Source organism: Tinamus guttatus, unplaced genomic scaffold (assembly GCF_059628265.1).
Source record: "Tinamus guttatus ecotype Peru unplaced genomic scaffold, ASM5962826v1 Tinamus_guttatus_pri_ptg000047l, whole genome shotgun sequence".
NCBI classification, from domain to species: domain Eukaryota; kingdom Metazoa; phylum Chordata; class Aves; order Tinamiformes; family Tinamidae; genus Tinamus; species Tinamus guttatus.
Window position 1 is genome coordinate 1,635,574 of NW_028288581.1, and position 18,864 is coordinate 1,654,437.

Consider the following 18,864-nt stretch of genomic DNA (forward strand, 5'->3'; position numbering starts at 1 on the left):
AATTCTCCTTTTCCTTAACTGAGGAATCTATGTGCATAAAAGGACATACAATGAGAAAAGGAAAAGCATCCTAAATTTGTGGAAAGAAAACCAATTGTGTCCCCACATTAGCTGCTGGTGTTGTTACAATATGCAAATTAAAATGTTGGATGATGGCTAGTACACAAACAACAGACCTTGAACTTCTTCCAGGCTAAATTAGTATCAGCAGCCTCTCTTTTTTTTTTTTTACAAGTGCACAAATATCTTGCCATAGCTCTGATTCATACTCTATTTTCTCTGTAGCAACAGTTTACCAAATTTAGAGTCACTCGGCTAATTAAGAAAGAAACAAACTTCTTATTGTTCTCTTTATTAGTTTCGCTTTAGGCATAATTGAAAACCCACACGATTAAATTATTTCATCTGTGGTCTGTTACTGTTAGGACAGGACATATTGTTATTTACAGCTCCATCCAGAACAACTCTTTAAAAGTTTATAAGGAATTTCTATTAATGGCTGCGTTCTGTAGTACCTTACTCCTTAGCAAAGACCTTAGTCCTGCAGAGGAAAATGACAGACCTGATCAAGTTGATAGATTTCACAGAATGGTCTTGCCTGAGTATTTTGTATAAATACTAGCTTAAAAAATACTTGAAGTAGAGTTCATAGAAAGATACAGACTGCTATTATGTCCATGAGATAATTTTCAGAATCAAACATCTAACTTCTAAATAGCTGGGGCATAGGTTCAGTTCTGTGGTCCTGCCATAATATATCAAAAACCCATTGTGCAAACATAATGAATCCAAAGGAGGACTTGGGCAATGTATGTTAGTTACCTGATTCATACCTTTTGTTCCTTCAGCTCACCCAATGAAAAAGTTTCACTCCAAAAATCTCAAAAAAATCACTGAAAAAAAATCAACTGCAAAGTCTGGATCAGTGTTTTCAGGTTCCCAACAGTGTAAAGGGAGACCTGGATACCTCAGATGTGATTGCTGAGAGCTAGCCCATGAAGAGTGCTGAACAGGGCAGTGCAGGGTCCTCGCTGCATTTTAGGTCCCTGAGTTGGAGGTGAGGCAGAGGTCAAGCGCTCATTGTTAGAGGGCTAATGCAGTAAGGGGAGGTGATGGCACGACTGCCTGTTCAGACAACAGCAAAGCAGTTCAGAGCCTGCTGCTCTGCTCATACACACTTTGATTTAAAGGCTTTTTTTAAACCCAAGTCCCTCACCTTTCAAGAGGTAACATGCTCAAGCAGGGAGAGGGAAGGAGTCACTGGTCCCTGCCATGGTGCAACAAACGGTTCCCCAGGCTAGGAGTGGAGCAAGCTGAATGGAGCATGACTCTGTACCCTTGTGTTAGGGCACCTTTCTTCTGATTCTTGCTTGTAGCAGTAGTTTTGGTTTTACATCAGGGGTGGTACACATGAAAATCAGCAGCAGTCCTGAGTGAGGAGCTCCAAGACATCCTTCCTGCAGGCTTCACTTCCACTGGATGTCAGTCCTTTCTTTCCTTTTCCTGTGCATCTGTTAATTATTTGCAAAACAGGTTCAGAAATAATGGTGAGGAATCTCCCCTTCTTTCTTCCTCCTTTTTTCAGTTTATTTATTAAGAGTACTCTTTTCAAACCCCCTGAGTTTAGTTGGACCACAGCCCGGCCTTCACTGTGTTCCTTGTTACTCAACTGAGTTACAAAAGCTATACCATAGCATCACAGCAGTTGAGTTACAAAAGCTATACCATAGCATGCACAGCATCTTCTTTTCTGGTCAGGTTTCTGAACAAAAGTGACAGTGGCTGCTATATATTGTGCTGTTGGTGTGTGTTAGACATATCTTGAGTTTGCCTGTTCAAGACCATCTGAGATTTTATACAGAATGTGGCATATTTTGTATTCATACTCCTGCAGTCCAGGCCAAGGTAGTTCTGGAAATGGCAGTCGCCTATGTAATCTAGGTCTGAAATCTAGGTCAGAGTATTTGGTAGCAAGTTGTAGATGCCTACAGGATATTCAGCTAAGAAAGGGGAGGAGTTTGGCTCATGATTTTGAACTTGATACACAAGACTTCCTTTATGTTCTCCCATACTTTAAAATATAGCAACAATGTAGAGCATGCATAGAAGGATGCACTGCATGGTGACACAGGACTTAGACTGTGTCCCTGAAGAATCCAAGCAGCTGAGCGTCTGTGATAGGGATATCTGTTGCATGTGTCAAAATGATGTGTGAGACACATAGCTCAACATGAAGGTGCAAAATTTTGAAACTGTGGAGGGAAATTAATATAGTAACATTATATTTCTTGATAATGATCTCCAAAAACTGGAAAGACACTCAGTGCTGCTTCCAAGCATGACTTAAAGATGTTTCACCTGGAAGTCTTTGACCTGATCCAAATCTTTGCTTGAGAAAATTCCCAGGGAGTTTGGGAATCAGCGCTTACTGAGTTGTGCCAGATATTGTAATTGATATCATTTAACTTTCTTTTTATGTATCTTCTGGTTTGCAGGGTGGAAAGACTTACACAGGACCATGTGGAGGAAGAGACTGCAGTGGAGGATGTCAGTGTTTCCCTGAAAAGGGAGGCCGTGTAAGTAACATTTTTTCCTTTTCAAATGATCTTCATAGTACCAGTTCAGTACCATTTGCGGCTTGTGTCAGAGATAGGGAATATTAAAATAATTATTCTCTTTTAGGAAAAAAGTTCTGCTATTTCATCTTACTCTTGTGTATTTGCAGAAGCAGATTGACGATTAAAGCACTTTTTGATTTGAATAAATACTTTGTTGCAAAGTGTAGAAAATTTTTCTTTCGAAGTTTCCAGCCAAGGAAGCTCAGCCATAACGAGCAGATTAGACCAGAATTCTAGCAACAAGCATCCTGCCATATTATATGCTAGAGCGTGCCTGGATGTGTGACAATGATAAATAAATACAAACAGAATCGCTCAGTAACCTTCCTGAAATATTTCTAAAGAAATAGTATCCAATAAAAGATATCTGATACTTGTGATATGCATTAAAGCAAGCGGGAACCAGGCCTACAAACCTTGAAATCCCCACTGGCAGGGAAACACTTGTGACTTTGTGGTGTTAGGTTCTTGCTGTTGCTGTTACTCTTTTTTTTTCAGTTTTGGGGAATAGTGGGAGATGAGGCAGAGGAAGGGAGGTGGAGTGGAAGGGAATAGCCACCTGCCATGAAGAGCTCCCAGCAGTAGGCCAGTCCCTATGCTATATGGTTTAAAGCTGGCAGGCTCCTTCTGTACCATTTGGGCTTCTGCAGCTGAGACGATGATTCAGCCTTTCCCATCCACCCATCTAAGAATAGGTCAGGAGAGAGATGCAGCAGGTCATATGCTCTTTCTGCTATCACAGCCCTTGTAAGCTTGTTTAGTTCTCTGCCTTCCTTGCACACTGTGCACTGCCAGGTCCGGTTCCCCTCACATTCCTCAAGCTTGACTCCACGTCTGAGTGGAAGAAGAGGTGGAAGGACAGGCACAGTGTAGGTGGGAGGCAGGGAACACTCTTGTTTACAGCATAAATCTTGAGGTCTCTGTGGAAGTCAGATGATCCCTGGGCTGCCATGCCATGAGCACTGTAATGGTTATATACTCCCATCCCCTGACCACGATCTGCTCGTAGTCTGGTTTTCATTACGATAGCTTAATGGCAAACCACTGAAAATAAGACAAACAAACCCTCCGCTGAGACTCAGTTTCCAGTTGGTCTCTCTCCTGCTGCTATTGCCTTACCATAGCCATTTAACACATTAAGATTAGCAAGTGTCTCCTGCCACATCTCTCCAAGGGCACTGAAAGACAAAAAAAAATGTTGCTATATGAAATGAGTTGAAGTCTGGTATTGGTAATGTCTTTTTTCGGAGTCTTTTTTGTTGATGTTTTTCTAAGAGCAAGGCGTGGATATACTTGTTCTACTCTACAGTTGGTGAAAGGAGGTCTGTTGAAACACTACCAATTTCGTAACTAAAGTATTTTTCATTTTCCTTAATGGCTGAATGAGCTTTATTTAACAAGTTGCTAAGTGTGCAAGAGAGGAGGCAGCCAAACAAAAGTAAAGGCGTAGGTTAGAAAAGCTGAAAATGTTAAATTATCTAAGTAGAGAATCAGTCTGGTGTCAGTGTACAGAAACACCCTTTGATTTGCTTAGAATCTGGATTAGGAGGAAATGGCAGGTTTTATGTGCTCACTCTCCATTTCACTGACGTCAGAGAAGCAAAGTAACTTCAGTAACTAATCTCACTGGGTTCCCATTAAGTATGCACCAAAAAAGAGAAAAGGAGGATGTTACAAAATATATACAAAATAGAATTTATATTTTGCTATTTGTGGTTTACTTATGCAGAATTCAAAGGAGCACTGGAGAAAGTGATTTGAAGTATAACACTTCAAAAATCACATTTTAATTCTATGAAGTTACATACCTCACTCTGACTCAGCATACACTGCCTATATTTTGTGTCTGCTGGTCTCTTCAGATGTCACAACCTCGGTTAAACAGCTGGTTTTAGGAACAAGATTGGCCTTTAGGGACTAGTTAAATTTGGCCTAGCTTCTGATCTCATGCTAATGCTCAATGGGAATATTTATTTTCACAAAACCTCAGTATAATCTGGCACGACACATATTTGCTGTGTTGAGGTGACTCATTACGCGAACAAAAGACATACTGCATGTTTACGCCTGTAAGAATGCCTGAAGAAGGTTGTGAGAGCCGACGTGCTCGGTGGCTCTACGTGACAGATAGAGCAGACCTGTCACTTACGGGACATCTGGAATTCAGGTAGTAGTTCTGTGGAAGTCTGCAGCCACTTAGCAGCCCTACCGCTCTATGAAAATTTACATTCTTCTTATAACAGATCTCTCAAAACCAGACAAACAAAAGCCCTTTTTTGGGTTGCTGCAAATGAATGCGTATCTGAAACTGTTGACTGATCTAAGTGCAGTGGAGTATTAAACCATACTGAAAATTATTATAGTAGCAAACATCTGAAAAAAAATGCTGTTTGCTACTTATATGTATTTCTACTTCATTTTCTGCTATTGCCTCAGTTCCGTTCTTAAGATACGGCACTTAGATAAAGTTGCTTTATTTACTTTCTTCATCCAATGGCATTTGTTTAAATAAAGTGTTCTTTACAAAAATTTCCCTTTGACATCATCTGGGGACTCCATGCTAGGGGCACTGCCGGTCTACATCCATGAGAATTCAGCTAGACTTTGGTCATTTGTGCCAGGTCTCCAGCTGTACGACAGCTGCAAATCCTGTGGTTCTTTTGGTTTGAGACGGATAAAGTGAGGCACGTACGCACAGAAAGGTTGAATTGTTTTTCGTATAAATGGTTTTTAGGGACAGAAGAGCACCTCGCACAAATTAGTGCGTGCACCCATCAGGCCTGCCACAAAGGATTGTGGTGTCACTTGATGGTTCTTTCGTTTTTTCCTCCCCTTTTTTGGCTGGACTTGCTCAGGAAGCTGCCCAGGGCTTCAGCAGAGCTAGATGGAAGCCAGTGGGGACACGGAGAGGAGCAGCTTTGTGTGCAGCTGCAGCAAGTAGGATCCAGCAGCCAACCTCTTAGCTGCTCCATCACATCGGGGCTGCTCCTAAGCTCTGAAGGCACCTGGCAACAGCATCATCTGCCTCATTTCCATGGAGAAATTAGGTCTGATTCTAACATTCAGTAAATCACAGGAAATTGTTAATAAATACATTTGGTAATTCACAACAACTGTCCAGCCAGTGCTTGGAGGAGTTTCTCCACAGGAATGTCTTTCGAAGGCCACACACCATCCTCTCGAAGTTACCACCTCCTCTGCTGATTTTAAGTTTATACTTTGGAGCAAAGAATAAAGGGAACCTCTTTCCATGAGCCATGTCCTTTCAAATTTTGCCTGACACTGTAGTCTCTGTTCCTTTCAACTGCAGGGAAGCTATCTAACTTAAAACCTGTATGCATATTTACTGTTAGCTGGATACTAACAACCAGTCTTTAAAGGCCTAAACATTCCTTGTGACTAATCAGGTGCTTCCCCCTGGAGCTACCTGTGCCAGACTCAGGGAACAGCTTCATGATTATCTGACCATGTTCACCGCTGGCCAAAAACTCATCCTAAGAAGCACTAAGGTGCCTGAAAAACAGGGAAAGGAAATGAGCGAAGCGCTGACATTGTATTAATATCATATTTTGAATAAAATTGAGGCTTGCAACTAAGGGAAAAATAAGGAAAAACTTCCATTTTTTTCCCATTGATTTTTATCACAATTCTTAGAATTTAAAATTTAAAGCTCTTTGGGAACCATATGTTGGGCAGAGTAGATTATATATACCTCTATGGTTTGTTAAAACATTAATGCCCTTATGTAGGAAATCATATGATAAACCCTTTCAGTACAATAACCAACTGTTTGGTCTATTGAAGTTTTACCTCAATTCATAATGAACCTAGAAGGTGTTGTGGAAAATGAAAGTGAATAGAAATCTTTTTGATCTCTGTGGAGTGAGAAAATGCATTCTGTTGAAATCTCACTTTGTAGTTTCTGTCTGAGTCAAGCATCCAACAGTCCTTGAACCATTTAGCTATTGTTTTTGTAAGGGTCTGGAATAATAGAAACTGAAATGAAAAGATAGTTTCATGTCCTCATAAAGGGGGGATATGAACTATTTTCTTCACTAAAACTTAGTTACAGAAAATTTATATTGCCTTCACTAGTGCAATAGCCAGGAGTAAGTTATTAGCAGTTCACCTACAATCATTTCCCTTTGCTTCTGCTTTGCTATGCTATAATGAAATCTAGTGTCTGAACTTATAAATGCTTTGTGTACAAATATAGGTCTTAATGCATGGACTGCATCTTGCAGAGGTTTTTTTCTATAGTTTCTCTATTTTGATATGAGAGAAGTTAGTATTATCTACAGACATGGAGATTTGACTGTTCAGTTCTTTCTTTAGGTCACTGATGGAAATCTTCATTGAAGTCATTTCCAGCACCCATATCTGAGATGCTCCATTGGTCCACTGGTGTTGTGTCTCCATTGTGAAAAGTGACCATCAAGCTTTATTTTCTTCTTCTTATCCTTTCCCCAGTCCTTCAATCCTTTTAAAAAAATAAAACCTTTGCAACCCCGAAGGAAATTTATCAACTTTCGATGCCAAATTTTGTCAAAGGCATGCTGAAGATTCACATTTATTATTGCTACTCGGTCCTTGACCAGCAGTTCTGCAAATTCACACTTGAGCTCATGCAGGAGTCTCAAGTGATGGTCACCCACTCCTGATTACTTGTTAACATCTGCCTTATCTATTTTATCTAATACTTCCTGTATATTTACTTGAAATTAATCTGACTCAAAGAATAGCTTTGATTTGAGATTCAAACAGTTTCAGCATTAAAGACCTGTTCTCTGCTATGCTTTTATCAACTCTGAGTGCTCCTTTTAAATCTATGTTATCATGTGATACTCCTGCTTCCCTAGATAGCTTCTTGTGTACTTTTAAAGAATTTTTTACTATCAACCTGAAGAACTTTTGCAAGATGTTCACATTCTTTTTTAGTCATTCTGGATTTCATTTGCACATGATCTGTTGTGTTTTATGGACTTGCCTGTTCATTTAGGCAATTTTGTAAATGTTGGTCTTTTTCTGTCCAATAGTTGTCTTTAGCTTTTTTAAGGAGGTATGCAGGGTTTTTATGGGACTTTTTTATTTCTTTTTTTGAGACACAACACACAGTTTACCAAGACTTTTAATACAGTATTTTTGAAAAGCCTCCAGGTTCCTTTAGGCTTCTTGCCTTTTGGACTGCTTTTCTTAAGTTTTACTATTTGTCTCATTTTTGTGTAGTTCCCCTTCTTGAAATTAAATATTTGTGTGATGTATTTGTTTGGCCTGCATCATCCCATTACAATATTAAGCTCAACTGTATTGTGAAGCTCTTACAGAGTAGTTCTCCCATTAATATCTCTGGAACAAGATCCTGTACAGCATGCAAGACTATATCCAGAGGGACACCTTTTCTTGTAAGTTTGAAGACTAATAGTTCTAACCAGCAGTCTTTTTTTTTTTTTTTTTGTGGCAAATGTATATATATGTCTATGCCTCAGCTAATGAGGCTTTCTGCCTATCTTTTTGTAGATAGCTGAAATTTGTCACTTTGCAAAGTGATTCTACCCCCATCAAATACTTATCTGGACATTTCCTGGGTTCTGCAACCTTTGCTCTCTGCAGGCTGTACAGTCCTACCAGCTGTTAAAACATGGCTGTGTGCAATTAATGAAACCTCTCGTTGCCATCATTTGCTTTTTTTTTTTCCACTCCTGGAAGACTGTCTCTGCTCCAGGAGCATCCTCAGAAGAAATAGAGTTAATATGAGATTCCATCCTCCTTCTAAGCTGATTATCCTCCTTCCTGAGTTTAACAGCCTCTGCATACTTGTTTAATCAACATTAGTGATCTTGTTGGTGGCTACTTACGGTGGTAACACAGAGGTGCGACTGCTCCACAACATCATTATAGGCCTTGTCCTGTTTCCCTTAGCTGCTTCAGCTCAGCCACTCTTGCCCATGGAGCTCAAACCCATTCTCTCAAGACCTGCAGCTCCACATACAAAGTCTACATCTAGGGTGAGCGGCAATACATCTTGTCCTCTCTGTGCAAGAAACAGAGCGGTCCCCACTGTGTCACTCAGCTTCCACCTGCTTCTTGAGCTTAAAATGTGTTAGCTCTTGGAAACCTATATTACTATGACTTCTCCTTTGGCTGAGTGAGTAGGATTACTTTTCTCTTTCCCTCCTCTATCCTTATTAGGCTAAGTAGCAACAGGAAAGATTTGGCCTCCCTGAGATATCCCTAGGAGTTGTGAGGAGAGAGCAAGCTGATCAAAGCCTCTGTATACAGGCTGATGTCTACTTCAAGGCATGTACAAGCGCCACGCTGTTGTAAGGGTCATGGGACAATCTTGCCAGTTCACGCACCCTTCAGACATCCTCAAGAAACCACTCAGCAGGCACTCAAACACGCACCGATCCCTATGAGAAACCCCACTGAGCCCGGTGAATTCACCAAGCATATGTGCCTTGCAGCAGCCTGCTGCCCTTGCCCGCCTTTCGCTTTTTGGTCTCTCTTTCCACAAACAGAAAAGACTTGTTTGTCTACCACTGTTTGCTATGCAAAGGTATGGTGGCTTTGGGAATGCATTTGGTCATGTACCTTCAAAAGTATTGTCAGATTCTAAACTGCAATGGATATGAAGTACCAAAAAAAAAGGTATTTCAAACTTTCATATTACTTCATACTTTGAGATTGAGTATGTTCTGTTCCTGAAAACTTTGAGAGGGAGCTGCTGCCCTCAGAAGGGAAGTATTTGTACAGGTAGCCGATTTATATGCAGCATACCTAAGGTGCCAATAAGCTTTATATGCATTAACAAGAAGGTAGCTTTCAGTATCTCAGTACTGTACCTCAGGATCACTACTCAAGCAACCAAGTGTGGTACAGTATGCTGAGATTTCTTTTTATTTTTTTTTCCCAGGCTACTCCAGATAATACTGGAAAGCAGCTTACTGATGACCGTAAAAGACAGGGGACTAGGGGGAAAAGAGTATATAACCACAAAAATGTGTTTAATAGTGTGAACTAAATTCTGTTCTCAGCTACAAAGGTTCAGTTCCCTTTTAAATACACATATTTGAAGATACGGTTTTAAGTATATGCTTTTATTTATATTTATCCTTTCAAAACACTGCCATATAAGGCCTTACTAGCATCCATAAGTCCCCAGGCTCCTGATATTGTTCCATAGGCTTCTAAACCTTGGGTTTAAAGATTAATTACATGAACTGTTAGCAGCAAGTAGGCTCTTAATCTCTAGAATTAGGTACCAAAGTCAGGCAGGATTCAGGTTTGCTTGAGTCAGTCTGAAAATTAATGTCTGTTTTTTGACCTAATATTGTATTTACTCAAAATTGCTTAGCTGGGCTAGAGTGGCTATTACTCAACCACATAGCAAGTCGTTCATGTTAGTTGCTAATTGCTGTTCTTTAGTACTTTAGCCCTGACATTTTTTTTAAGTGAAATATGCATGTTTCCTTTTCTTCTTTAACTCTGTTTATACATGTTTAATCAACATCAGAGATCTTTTTGAACTGGTGGATGGAGGTTAGATAACTTTCCCATGAAAGAGAAACAGTGAATCCTCTTTGCTTAAGTACATTCTGCACAAAATCTGAGATTTGGCAACAGTCTGCAGAAGGTTTCCTTGGAAATCTGTTTCAAACAAAAAAAAATGCGAAATGTATACAACAAACAGGGGGTTGTTTTGACATATGCAGAAATATGCCACATTTCAGCCCTGGTAGAAAAATTCTTCTAAAACACCTTCAAATCAAGGGTAGAGGAGAAAAAGAATGGTACTAGACTGAAAAGCGATGAAAAATATTCATCCATCTTTTTATTCCTTTTTATTTTCAACTTTTATCTTTTAAAACTTTCAGATATTCACTTACATTATCTCCAGCAAAATAGTTATCAAAGCACAGCATTCACACAGATGTACTTTTTCTCCAAAACCAGTTGACCTGGGTCAGAACTACACAGACACTTCTCCCATGAGCTTGTCTCAAAGACCTCTGCAATTTCCACGAGTGTGATGAGAGAACAAGGCAAGAGTGTTGGTCAAAGCTCAAGAATGAGTAGTAATCAATCAAATTCATACCGAGGGTGTGCCTTAATCAAAATTCACATGGAAATAAATGTCTTGGATTCATTCTGTTTGCAGCGTGGATTCAGCTCTCGTTGTACTTGAAATGACACCATTTGATGCATTTTGCATTAGCAAAATATTCCATTGATCTGTGGGCTTGCTACGGAGAAGAAAACAATACTCAGAGTAGTTTGTTGATAAGTTGAGAAGATATTTCACTGATATTTTAAGAGTTCATTTTAAGGACAGAATTTTTAAAAGCATATTTGGCCATCTGCTTATTATACATGTGAATGAGAGAGAAAAAAAAAAGCAAGATGAAACTCATTTTGTTGGTGTAGGAGAAGAAATGAAGAACTCTTCTGTCCAGAAGTTAAAATAAGACTTATTTAGCTGTAGTGAAAAAATAACAGAAATGAAATTTTTTAAAAGCCAGCTGTCTTGTCAAGAAATGAGCAATGGAAAGCTGTCTTGACCGCAAAGTTGAATAAGATTCAGTCTTTCAAACTAGAATAGGAAACCTCTGGATATTATTCACACTGGTTTAAAAATATTACTATAATGAAACAGCAAATAACGAATATGAAACAGTATTTTTTTTCTTACCATATTCCTATAAAATACTGAACATATATTTTACCTTAAAAAAATAATTACATGGAATTAAAGAATTTTATGGCTCTGTACATATCTGTTTCCAACTCATTCTCTCTGTGTACACATACATTTTCATGTATCTTTTCATATGTTTTTCACATATGAATTACACTTCCTCATGGATGTGAAACGTGCTCTCTGGATTGTTTTAGGACACATGTATTTTCTGTTTGGTTAGATCATCCGGTTTCGACTTCTCACATTCAAGTATCACTCAGCTGATGCAACTACTGCACAAAATATATATTTTTTTTAGTTTTGGCCAAGTTTTGCAATTTCTGCTTACTGTGAATGGTAGTTTATAAAGACCAATCTGCCTGTGGATGATAGCCTTTCTATGCAATGAGGTAGTACACACAGGCATCTAAGGGGGATAATCCAGGTCATCTTTTAGCCCTTAAATTACACTCAAGAGAGTGTAAATGATTTCTCATGACATGTGTCCAGCACTTTACAAGTTTCTCAAATGGTGCTTGTTTCTATTTTCTGTATTTTTGGTCACATGGGACCAAGTAACATTGACCCATTTTCCTTTTGTCTAATTTGGTAAGTTTTAAAATATTAATGGAATCCTTTGAGTCTGACCTTGATAGATCCGGAATGTGGGAATGGGCAGACTGTTATAATGCACAGTATCTGTCTAGGCAGTCTAATCCTACTCTTGGTATTTTCTCATTGACACTGAAGAGAAAATATGTTCCATATTTGCTTCAATTTAAATGTATGTAAGTATTCTAAATACAATTTTCCAGTGTCTTTGCATAATGAAGAGGGCATATAAATGCCTCTGTTACACAGATCTGAGACAAGGATAGTGAGCATCCAAATATCCTACAATCACATATTCATGATGGGAGTATAAAAAAGATCATGAAGGAAACTTCCCTGTTTTAGAGATGAAGGGTGGCTCTAGACAGTGAATAATCTGAAAGTCCAAACAAGTAAAACATCCGTTTTGAAAATGTGCAGCATTTTTTTCTCCCACAGGCTATAATTATTTTTCTGTGAAAAGATGTTGTTAATGTGGCAGATTTCCTATTGTCTAGTACTGTCATAGGTGCCCATCAAAGTGAAGTTCTTTGGATTTTTGTTTGTTTTTTCCTTTTTTCTATGGGTCATGGTTGTTCAATGAACATCTATTTTTAACTGTGTCTACAGCATATTTTGGTAGTTAACAAAAGTCATTTTTGCAACTACAGTATCACTGGTTAGAGAGATAATATCAAGCCTTGTATAAAGCCTGTATATTTGGAGCCAAGGCTCTTGGCAGAGTATAATAGCAGCCAAAGGGAAGGAGAGAGCAGAGCAGAGGAGAGGAGAGGAGAGGAGAGGAGAGGAGAGGAGAGGAGAGGAGAGGAGAGGAGAGGAGAGGAGAGGAGAGGAGAGGAGAGGAGAGGAGAGGAGAGGAGAGGAGAAATTCTTGTGCTCATGATGCTTCAGGCCATTCCAAGCACAGTTTTTCTGCCTACTCTACTAAGGACAGGGACGTGTCCTTATTCTTCTCTTTGGACGCAAACATGTTTTTTTTTACCCCTGCAAACTACATTTTGCTTTTGACTGTTTCTAGATCCTCCTGTCTTATTTTAATGACGTTTCTGTCACTTTTATTATAAACTACATGTAGCACATTTTTTCCTGTGCAGTTTCACCACCCTTTTTCTATCAAAGGCTTCCCATGAGAGACTTGACTTCTTTGTTGCTCAGAACAGGAATAAGATAAGCTAATTGCATGAGCTAAACGCCTCTCTGCTACAATGTAGAGGTCTGTGCTCTTCATTGCATGCTGTGTTTGTCTTCTTTAGGATGTAAGCTATTTGGGGCAGGAACTATTTGCATTTGCATTCTTTACGTGGTGCCAAGAGCATTGCCAGCACTTGCACAGGAATAACAAGTCTCACACACTTTTGGGAGCAGAATGACAATTTCTTTCGAAAGCACCAGAACCCAAACAGCAAGGGGCCCTGAGGCATCACTCTGTGGCCATGGGACCTGTATATATTTATTATTTTGGTGTTTAATGAGGGCCTGAGTTTGGCAGGACAGTTTATGGTTAGAACACATATTCCAAAAGTCGCAGTGTCCTCCCGGGAAGCACGGCTGTGCTGGTAGCAGAGTGTCCCTTGCAGCTGTGAGATGAGCTCCCTTTCCACCACAGAGTTCCCAGCCCAGGGTCTTCTCCACGTGCTCAGACACAGATGTGATGTGAGGGGCAGTTCTGCGTGGGCTGCAAAGTTGCACATGCCCCACCGTGCCCGTTCAGCTGCTGCCTCCTGAGGCACCCAGCAGGAGAAGGCAGCACAGCCTTGTCCTTCATCACCTCCTCAAAGGGGCAGCTTTTGCTGTGCAACTTGAGGCCCCGGGGACTGCACGTCTCCTGCTGCACCACAGGGCAGAGCCCGACCTAAGCACACAGACTGGACAGGGCCACCAGGTCTTCTTGTCATAGCATCAATGAAACCCCACAACTCAAACTGCAGAATTTGTACCCCGCTCCCTCATAACTGATTCTGCCCACCCAATCTTGACTAAGTGAGTCACTGAGTCCAAGTGAAAATATTCAGGCTTCACACATAGAGACACACACAGCTCCATGGATCTTCTCTCTTCCTCAGCTGGCTCATTTCCTTCAAACAGTTGCAGAGTTGGTTTTGCTGAGCAACATAAGGTTATAATAAATCAAGTGAGAAGATTTGTACTGTGCTCCCTACTGTATGGGAGAGGGCTGTATGGTTTAATTGCTTCCTCTGTACTTTAAATGTATGTGTATAAAATCTCTGCAGTCATGTGTAACTGCCAAGATCCTATGGCGAGGCTTGAAAAATACATGCAGTGAACTCTAGATCGCAGCAGATGTACTATGAAATATGAAGTAAAATACAAAATGAAAGAAGTCACTTTATGCAGTTAAATAATGGGGTCAAAATTCAAGAAGCTGATGTGGAGAATCAAAGCTCAGCAGAAAGGAGAAGGGGGAAGGACCAGAAAGCTTTCTCAGTGTATTACGGGGTTTTGCCATCAAAGGAGATGAGGAAAAACATTAAAGCCCTCAGGAAACAGCAGAATGGCCTGAGGAGAAAAACACATGCCTAGGGAAAGCAGAGTTGTAAAGCTACTTGAAAAATGCCATCACAAAATATAACTGCTACTGACAACAAACCTTTGGGCACCATAGGAAAGTAGTGCCTAAAATCTGGGCTCTTGCTGTGCTTTCAAGCAAAAATGTGCAGGGAAGTCTCTGCACCCAGGAAGTGGATCCGTGCCCTGGTACCAGGAGCAGGAGGTTGCTGGCCCCTTGTTCCCTCCGGTCCCAAGCAGGTACCTGGCGGGGGTGTATGGACCAGCAGCTCCCTCTTTCTCTTTCCCTTTTCCATCAGGCCCAATACAGCTCATCCAGGGTAGAAAAGGTCAAGATTTTCTCCTGGTGGAAAAGGGAAGCAAAAACAAAAGTTGATGGTGTCTGCGATGGTGTCTATAAAGCAAGTTCTGAGTGGGGAAATAATCACCCCTATGCCTGGGAAGATATGTCTCCAGGGCCTGGCAGAAATGTAGTGGCATATTTTCTACCTGGCACAACCCCTTGAGCATCAGTTCAGGAGACAAATGGTATGTTTTGGAGTGATGTTTTTAAAGACGCAGGGCCCCGTTGTGAGTGCCAGGGTTTGATCTGCAGCAGTAATCTCAGTCAAGTGCATTGAAGAATAGGCTTAATTCTCCTGTTGCCTGAGTCACTTTCATCCCATGCCAAGCCTCTGAAGCTGTTCGAGTTATTCCAGCTGTGCACTGGTATGTGAAAGAGAGCTGGTCTGGTAGCGTTAGTTCTGATCTGCAGTTGCCACCTAGACCAAGAGAAGGGAGTCCCTTTGCCTTGAGGAACTCATGGAGAGTGTCCAGATGTCCTGGAGCTGCAATGGAAGTGCACTGCAAGCCCAGTGCTACCCAAAGAGGCAAACACTGACAGCTCAGCGAGACACCCAGACCTTCACCCCTTGGTGGTACATGGCCTGCAGAGCAAGGAACACACAGAGATTACATTCACTTTTGAAAATGACACTTCCTCCTTCTGCTGCATATTCTTCCTCAGTGTTTCCAGTACTCACTGTTGGAAAGACATGCCTCTGATCCCGTAGGCCATAGGAATATTTTTATTCTCAGTTAAAGTGCATATATAACCATCAAGGTTACAGGTTAATATCCCATTCATGGTTTTATTGCATAAGGTAATACATTTTGCTGGCTAGTTTTCATAGATCTATTATATATACGTTTATTCTTCAAAACTTCTCTGTATAATTTCATTGTGTCCTCTCTAAGTCTAACGTTTGTTCCTTCTTGTTTATCAAAAGTAACTAAATACCACTCTCAGTAAGTACACTTCAAAAAGTACTGTTTTTATCTGCTTAAAAGGACCCAATTTATCTAAGTACACATGTCGTACTGTCTGCAAATATCTGTAGTATCAGTTCATTTACACAGCTGCAGTATTGGTTGCTGTTTTCTCTTCCTCTCACAGGCATCATGGCCTGTGTTTTCCCTGTAAGGGTTTTCCTTCTCTGTCTATTCTTAGGCCTAGGCAAAAACCTATGTTGATTTATACCTTGTATAACTTAAATGACTTCACAGATGATGTGTAAGTCAGAACATTAGCTGGCTGGCTAAGCCCTCGCGAAGTAAGACAGCATTGAAAAGCTAAATGTGTTCATGAATATGCATACTAAACCAACAGGTTTCCCTTTCATTTTTGAGATATGGAAAGGTATGGGGCAAACATACTTCTCTGCCAGGCTTTGCCCTTGATGAAACACTCTTAAAGCCACTTTTGAATCCTTTGTTTCAAGAGGGGATCTTTGATATAGAGGTCTTTTGTACTGTAAAATCTTTTTCATACTCCTAATTTTCTTTAATTAAATTCTGTTAAAGATCTCCAAAAGCACAAGTAGTTAGAAGCTGCATGATGTAATCCATCTCTGATGGTGCACAATTTCTTTTTGTGCTCATTTAAAAGCATCCCCATAATGAAATTCATTACTAGCATATTAGATTATATTTGTTCTTCTCACAGTTTGTTTATCTGAGGATCTGTTATAGGCTTCAGAAGGAAGACTGATTGGCTTTTGTTTTCTCAAGTATTATCATCGTTTCTTACAGTGAATTGAAATATAAGTCCAGCTTAAGGCTACCCCTTAAATGGTCTTCCTCAGAATTCACTCCCTAGCAAAACAAATAAGACCTAATCTCTTACAATACAGATGAATAAACCAGCTTTGAGTGAATGCATTATATCCTTTAAGCATCTGGTACAAATGAATCGCATTATCTGAAGGCATATATAAAAGGTTCAAGGAGGAATCCGACCATAAATGTGTTTGCTGAATTGTTGCTGAAGCAACAATATCCACAAAGACACAGGTAACTTGCAATACTGCAAGAGGAACATTTCTCCTTCAATCATGATCATAGTTGCTAGTCTGATTAGTTTTCAGAATTTAAATATGGCAAGAAATACAGTTTGATTTTTTTAAGGGCAAGCAAGCACCTAAGAAATCATCCGGGATTCAAAGTGTGTTTCATGGGAAGGCAGAAATATCACAGATTTTACTTTGACCAGGGAAGACACAGGTGTTTTAAATCAAATCTACAACATTAACACTTCAACGGGTCCAAGAAGGAAATGCTTAAGCTTCTAGCTTACCCTTCTGTGAGAACCTTTCAGCTTCTTGTAATGGAAATAATAGGAAACATCCATCTCTGTTTAAATTTGGCTTTTGGGAGAGAATTGACATGAAGCCATTTAAAGATATTAATCTACTTCTCACTTCAAAGCAAATTAGCAGCAAGACTTCTTTCTTAGCAGTGTTTATTTCCATGGGTACAAAGCTTTTAATGTAATTAGAAGGCTTTTTTTTGTAATTAGTTTAGCTAAATTGGCTAGAATAGGCTGAAGTGAAGGCAGTTAGTTAGCAAGAAAAATGGTAGAAACGCACATGGTGATACGTATACCCAATAAAAAGCGATGTTGTTTAAATAATCCAATAGTGTTAAATAATCCACTAGAGTGTCATAAGGGGAGTAAAAGAAAATCTCAAAATTAAATTGATATTAAGAGTCAATAATTGGAAAACACACTTTGTCTAGTAAAAAGTGGGTTTTTTTTTCCCTTGGAATGAAAGTATTTCACAACCCTTAAAACATTCCAGGATTGAGGAGCCATATCTAGCCAGCTGAAGACTGATGGATTTCATTTATTCCATATCTGCTTTCTGAGCACATGGGCAAACCACTATGCTGGAAATAAATTCTGATGGGGGCTGTGAAACAGTCCCTACTTTGTTTATGATCCCAAGGCTTAATGCAGTTTAGTCTATGGTTAGTGCATGTGCCTGTGTGTGATGCTGTGCCTGCTTCTAATGCTACCTTGGCTCGCACCAGCTTTTAGCCAGACATTTCTACTCTTCAAGATTACAGCTCCGGATTATGGCTACAGTCAGCTGTATCCCTAAAATGATGTAATCTCTTCTGTTGCTCTTACTCTGAGATATAATTTTTACTGCTTTGTGACTGGTGGGCACTGAAGATTCATTTGCTTTCTGTTATTTGCTGCAGGAATTTATTTAATTACTATGTTACACGGTCAGTTTGTGGATTTGGGTCTTTTTTTTTTTGGTGGTATTATGTCTCTGCTAGATGATCTGCAGTTGCCCCTTGCATGACTTTTTTTCTTTCTGTATCCTAAAACTGAATTTTTATGTTGCAAAATAAGTGTCTGTTTTTAGTATTCAAGGTAATTCATCTTTGGGGTTGCCTGAGTTGGTTAGGATGCTTTTAGTGAAGAGCTCTGAGCAAAACTTCTTGGTTGGGTGAGAACTATCCAAACGTAAATTTGAAATCTGAGCAGAGCCTTCACGAAAGCTTCTCAGGGGTAGGTTACATTATCTGACTCCTCTGATTGGATTTACAGAGCATCTTTAAGCCAAACCAAAATGTACGGGCTGATTGCTCATCACTCCATTAGGGTGATTGTGCCCTCCTGGCTGGAATTTTCAGCGCGGTGTTTGTGCTCGCCGTGGTGGCTGTGCACAGGTTGCAGGGAAGCCACAGGAAGCCTTGTGCTTCAGCAGAGTCGCACTATACCTGCAGCTTTCTTGCTTCACTGAAAGGAGTGGAGTAACTGAAACACTGCTTTGGAGGAAAAAAATGCCTTCCTGCCATGTCTAGGCATCCCTTCTAGCAGTCACACTGTAGGACGTAGAGTCACAGCTCCACCTATTCCTCAGATACTCTCCATTTATTCTTCTCAGAGCAGGGAATAGTCTGCAAGAACACTAACTTAGGAGGGAACATAAACTCAGATGCAAAATTCTTGCTGGCTTGTCTGGTATTAGTGTTGTGTAGCAGTATTATATAAAAAAATGTTTAAAATTCTATCTGTTCAGGTTGAAAATTGAAGTACTTAACTTCATGCATTATTCTCTATCTCTGCAGAAGTCATTTATGGCCTCATTTAACATA

General features: G+C 40.0%; 1 protein-coding gene across 1 annotated transcript in view; it reads left to right on the forward strand.

The window, feature by feature from the left end:
* Positions 1–18,864, forward strand: part of COL4A2 (collagen type IV alpha 2 chain) — a 130,325-nt gene that overhangs the window by 37,095 nt on the left and 74,366 nt on the right. The window contains exon 3 of the mRNA XM_088538579.1: positions 2,496–2,576. Coding sequence (XP_088394705.1) covers positions 2,496–2,576 — 81 coding nt within the window. The remainder of the gene's footprint in view (positions 1–2,495; positions 2,577–18,864) is intronic.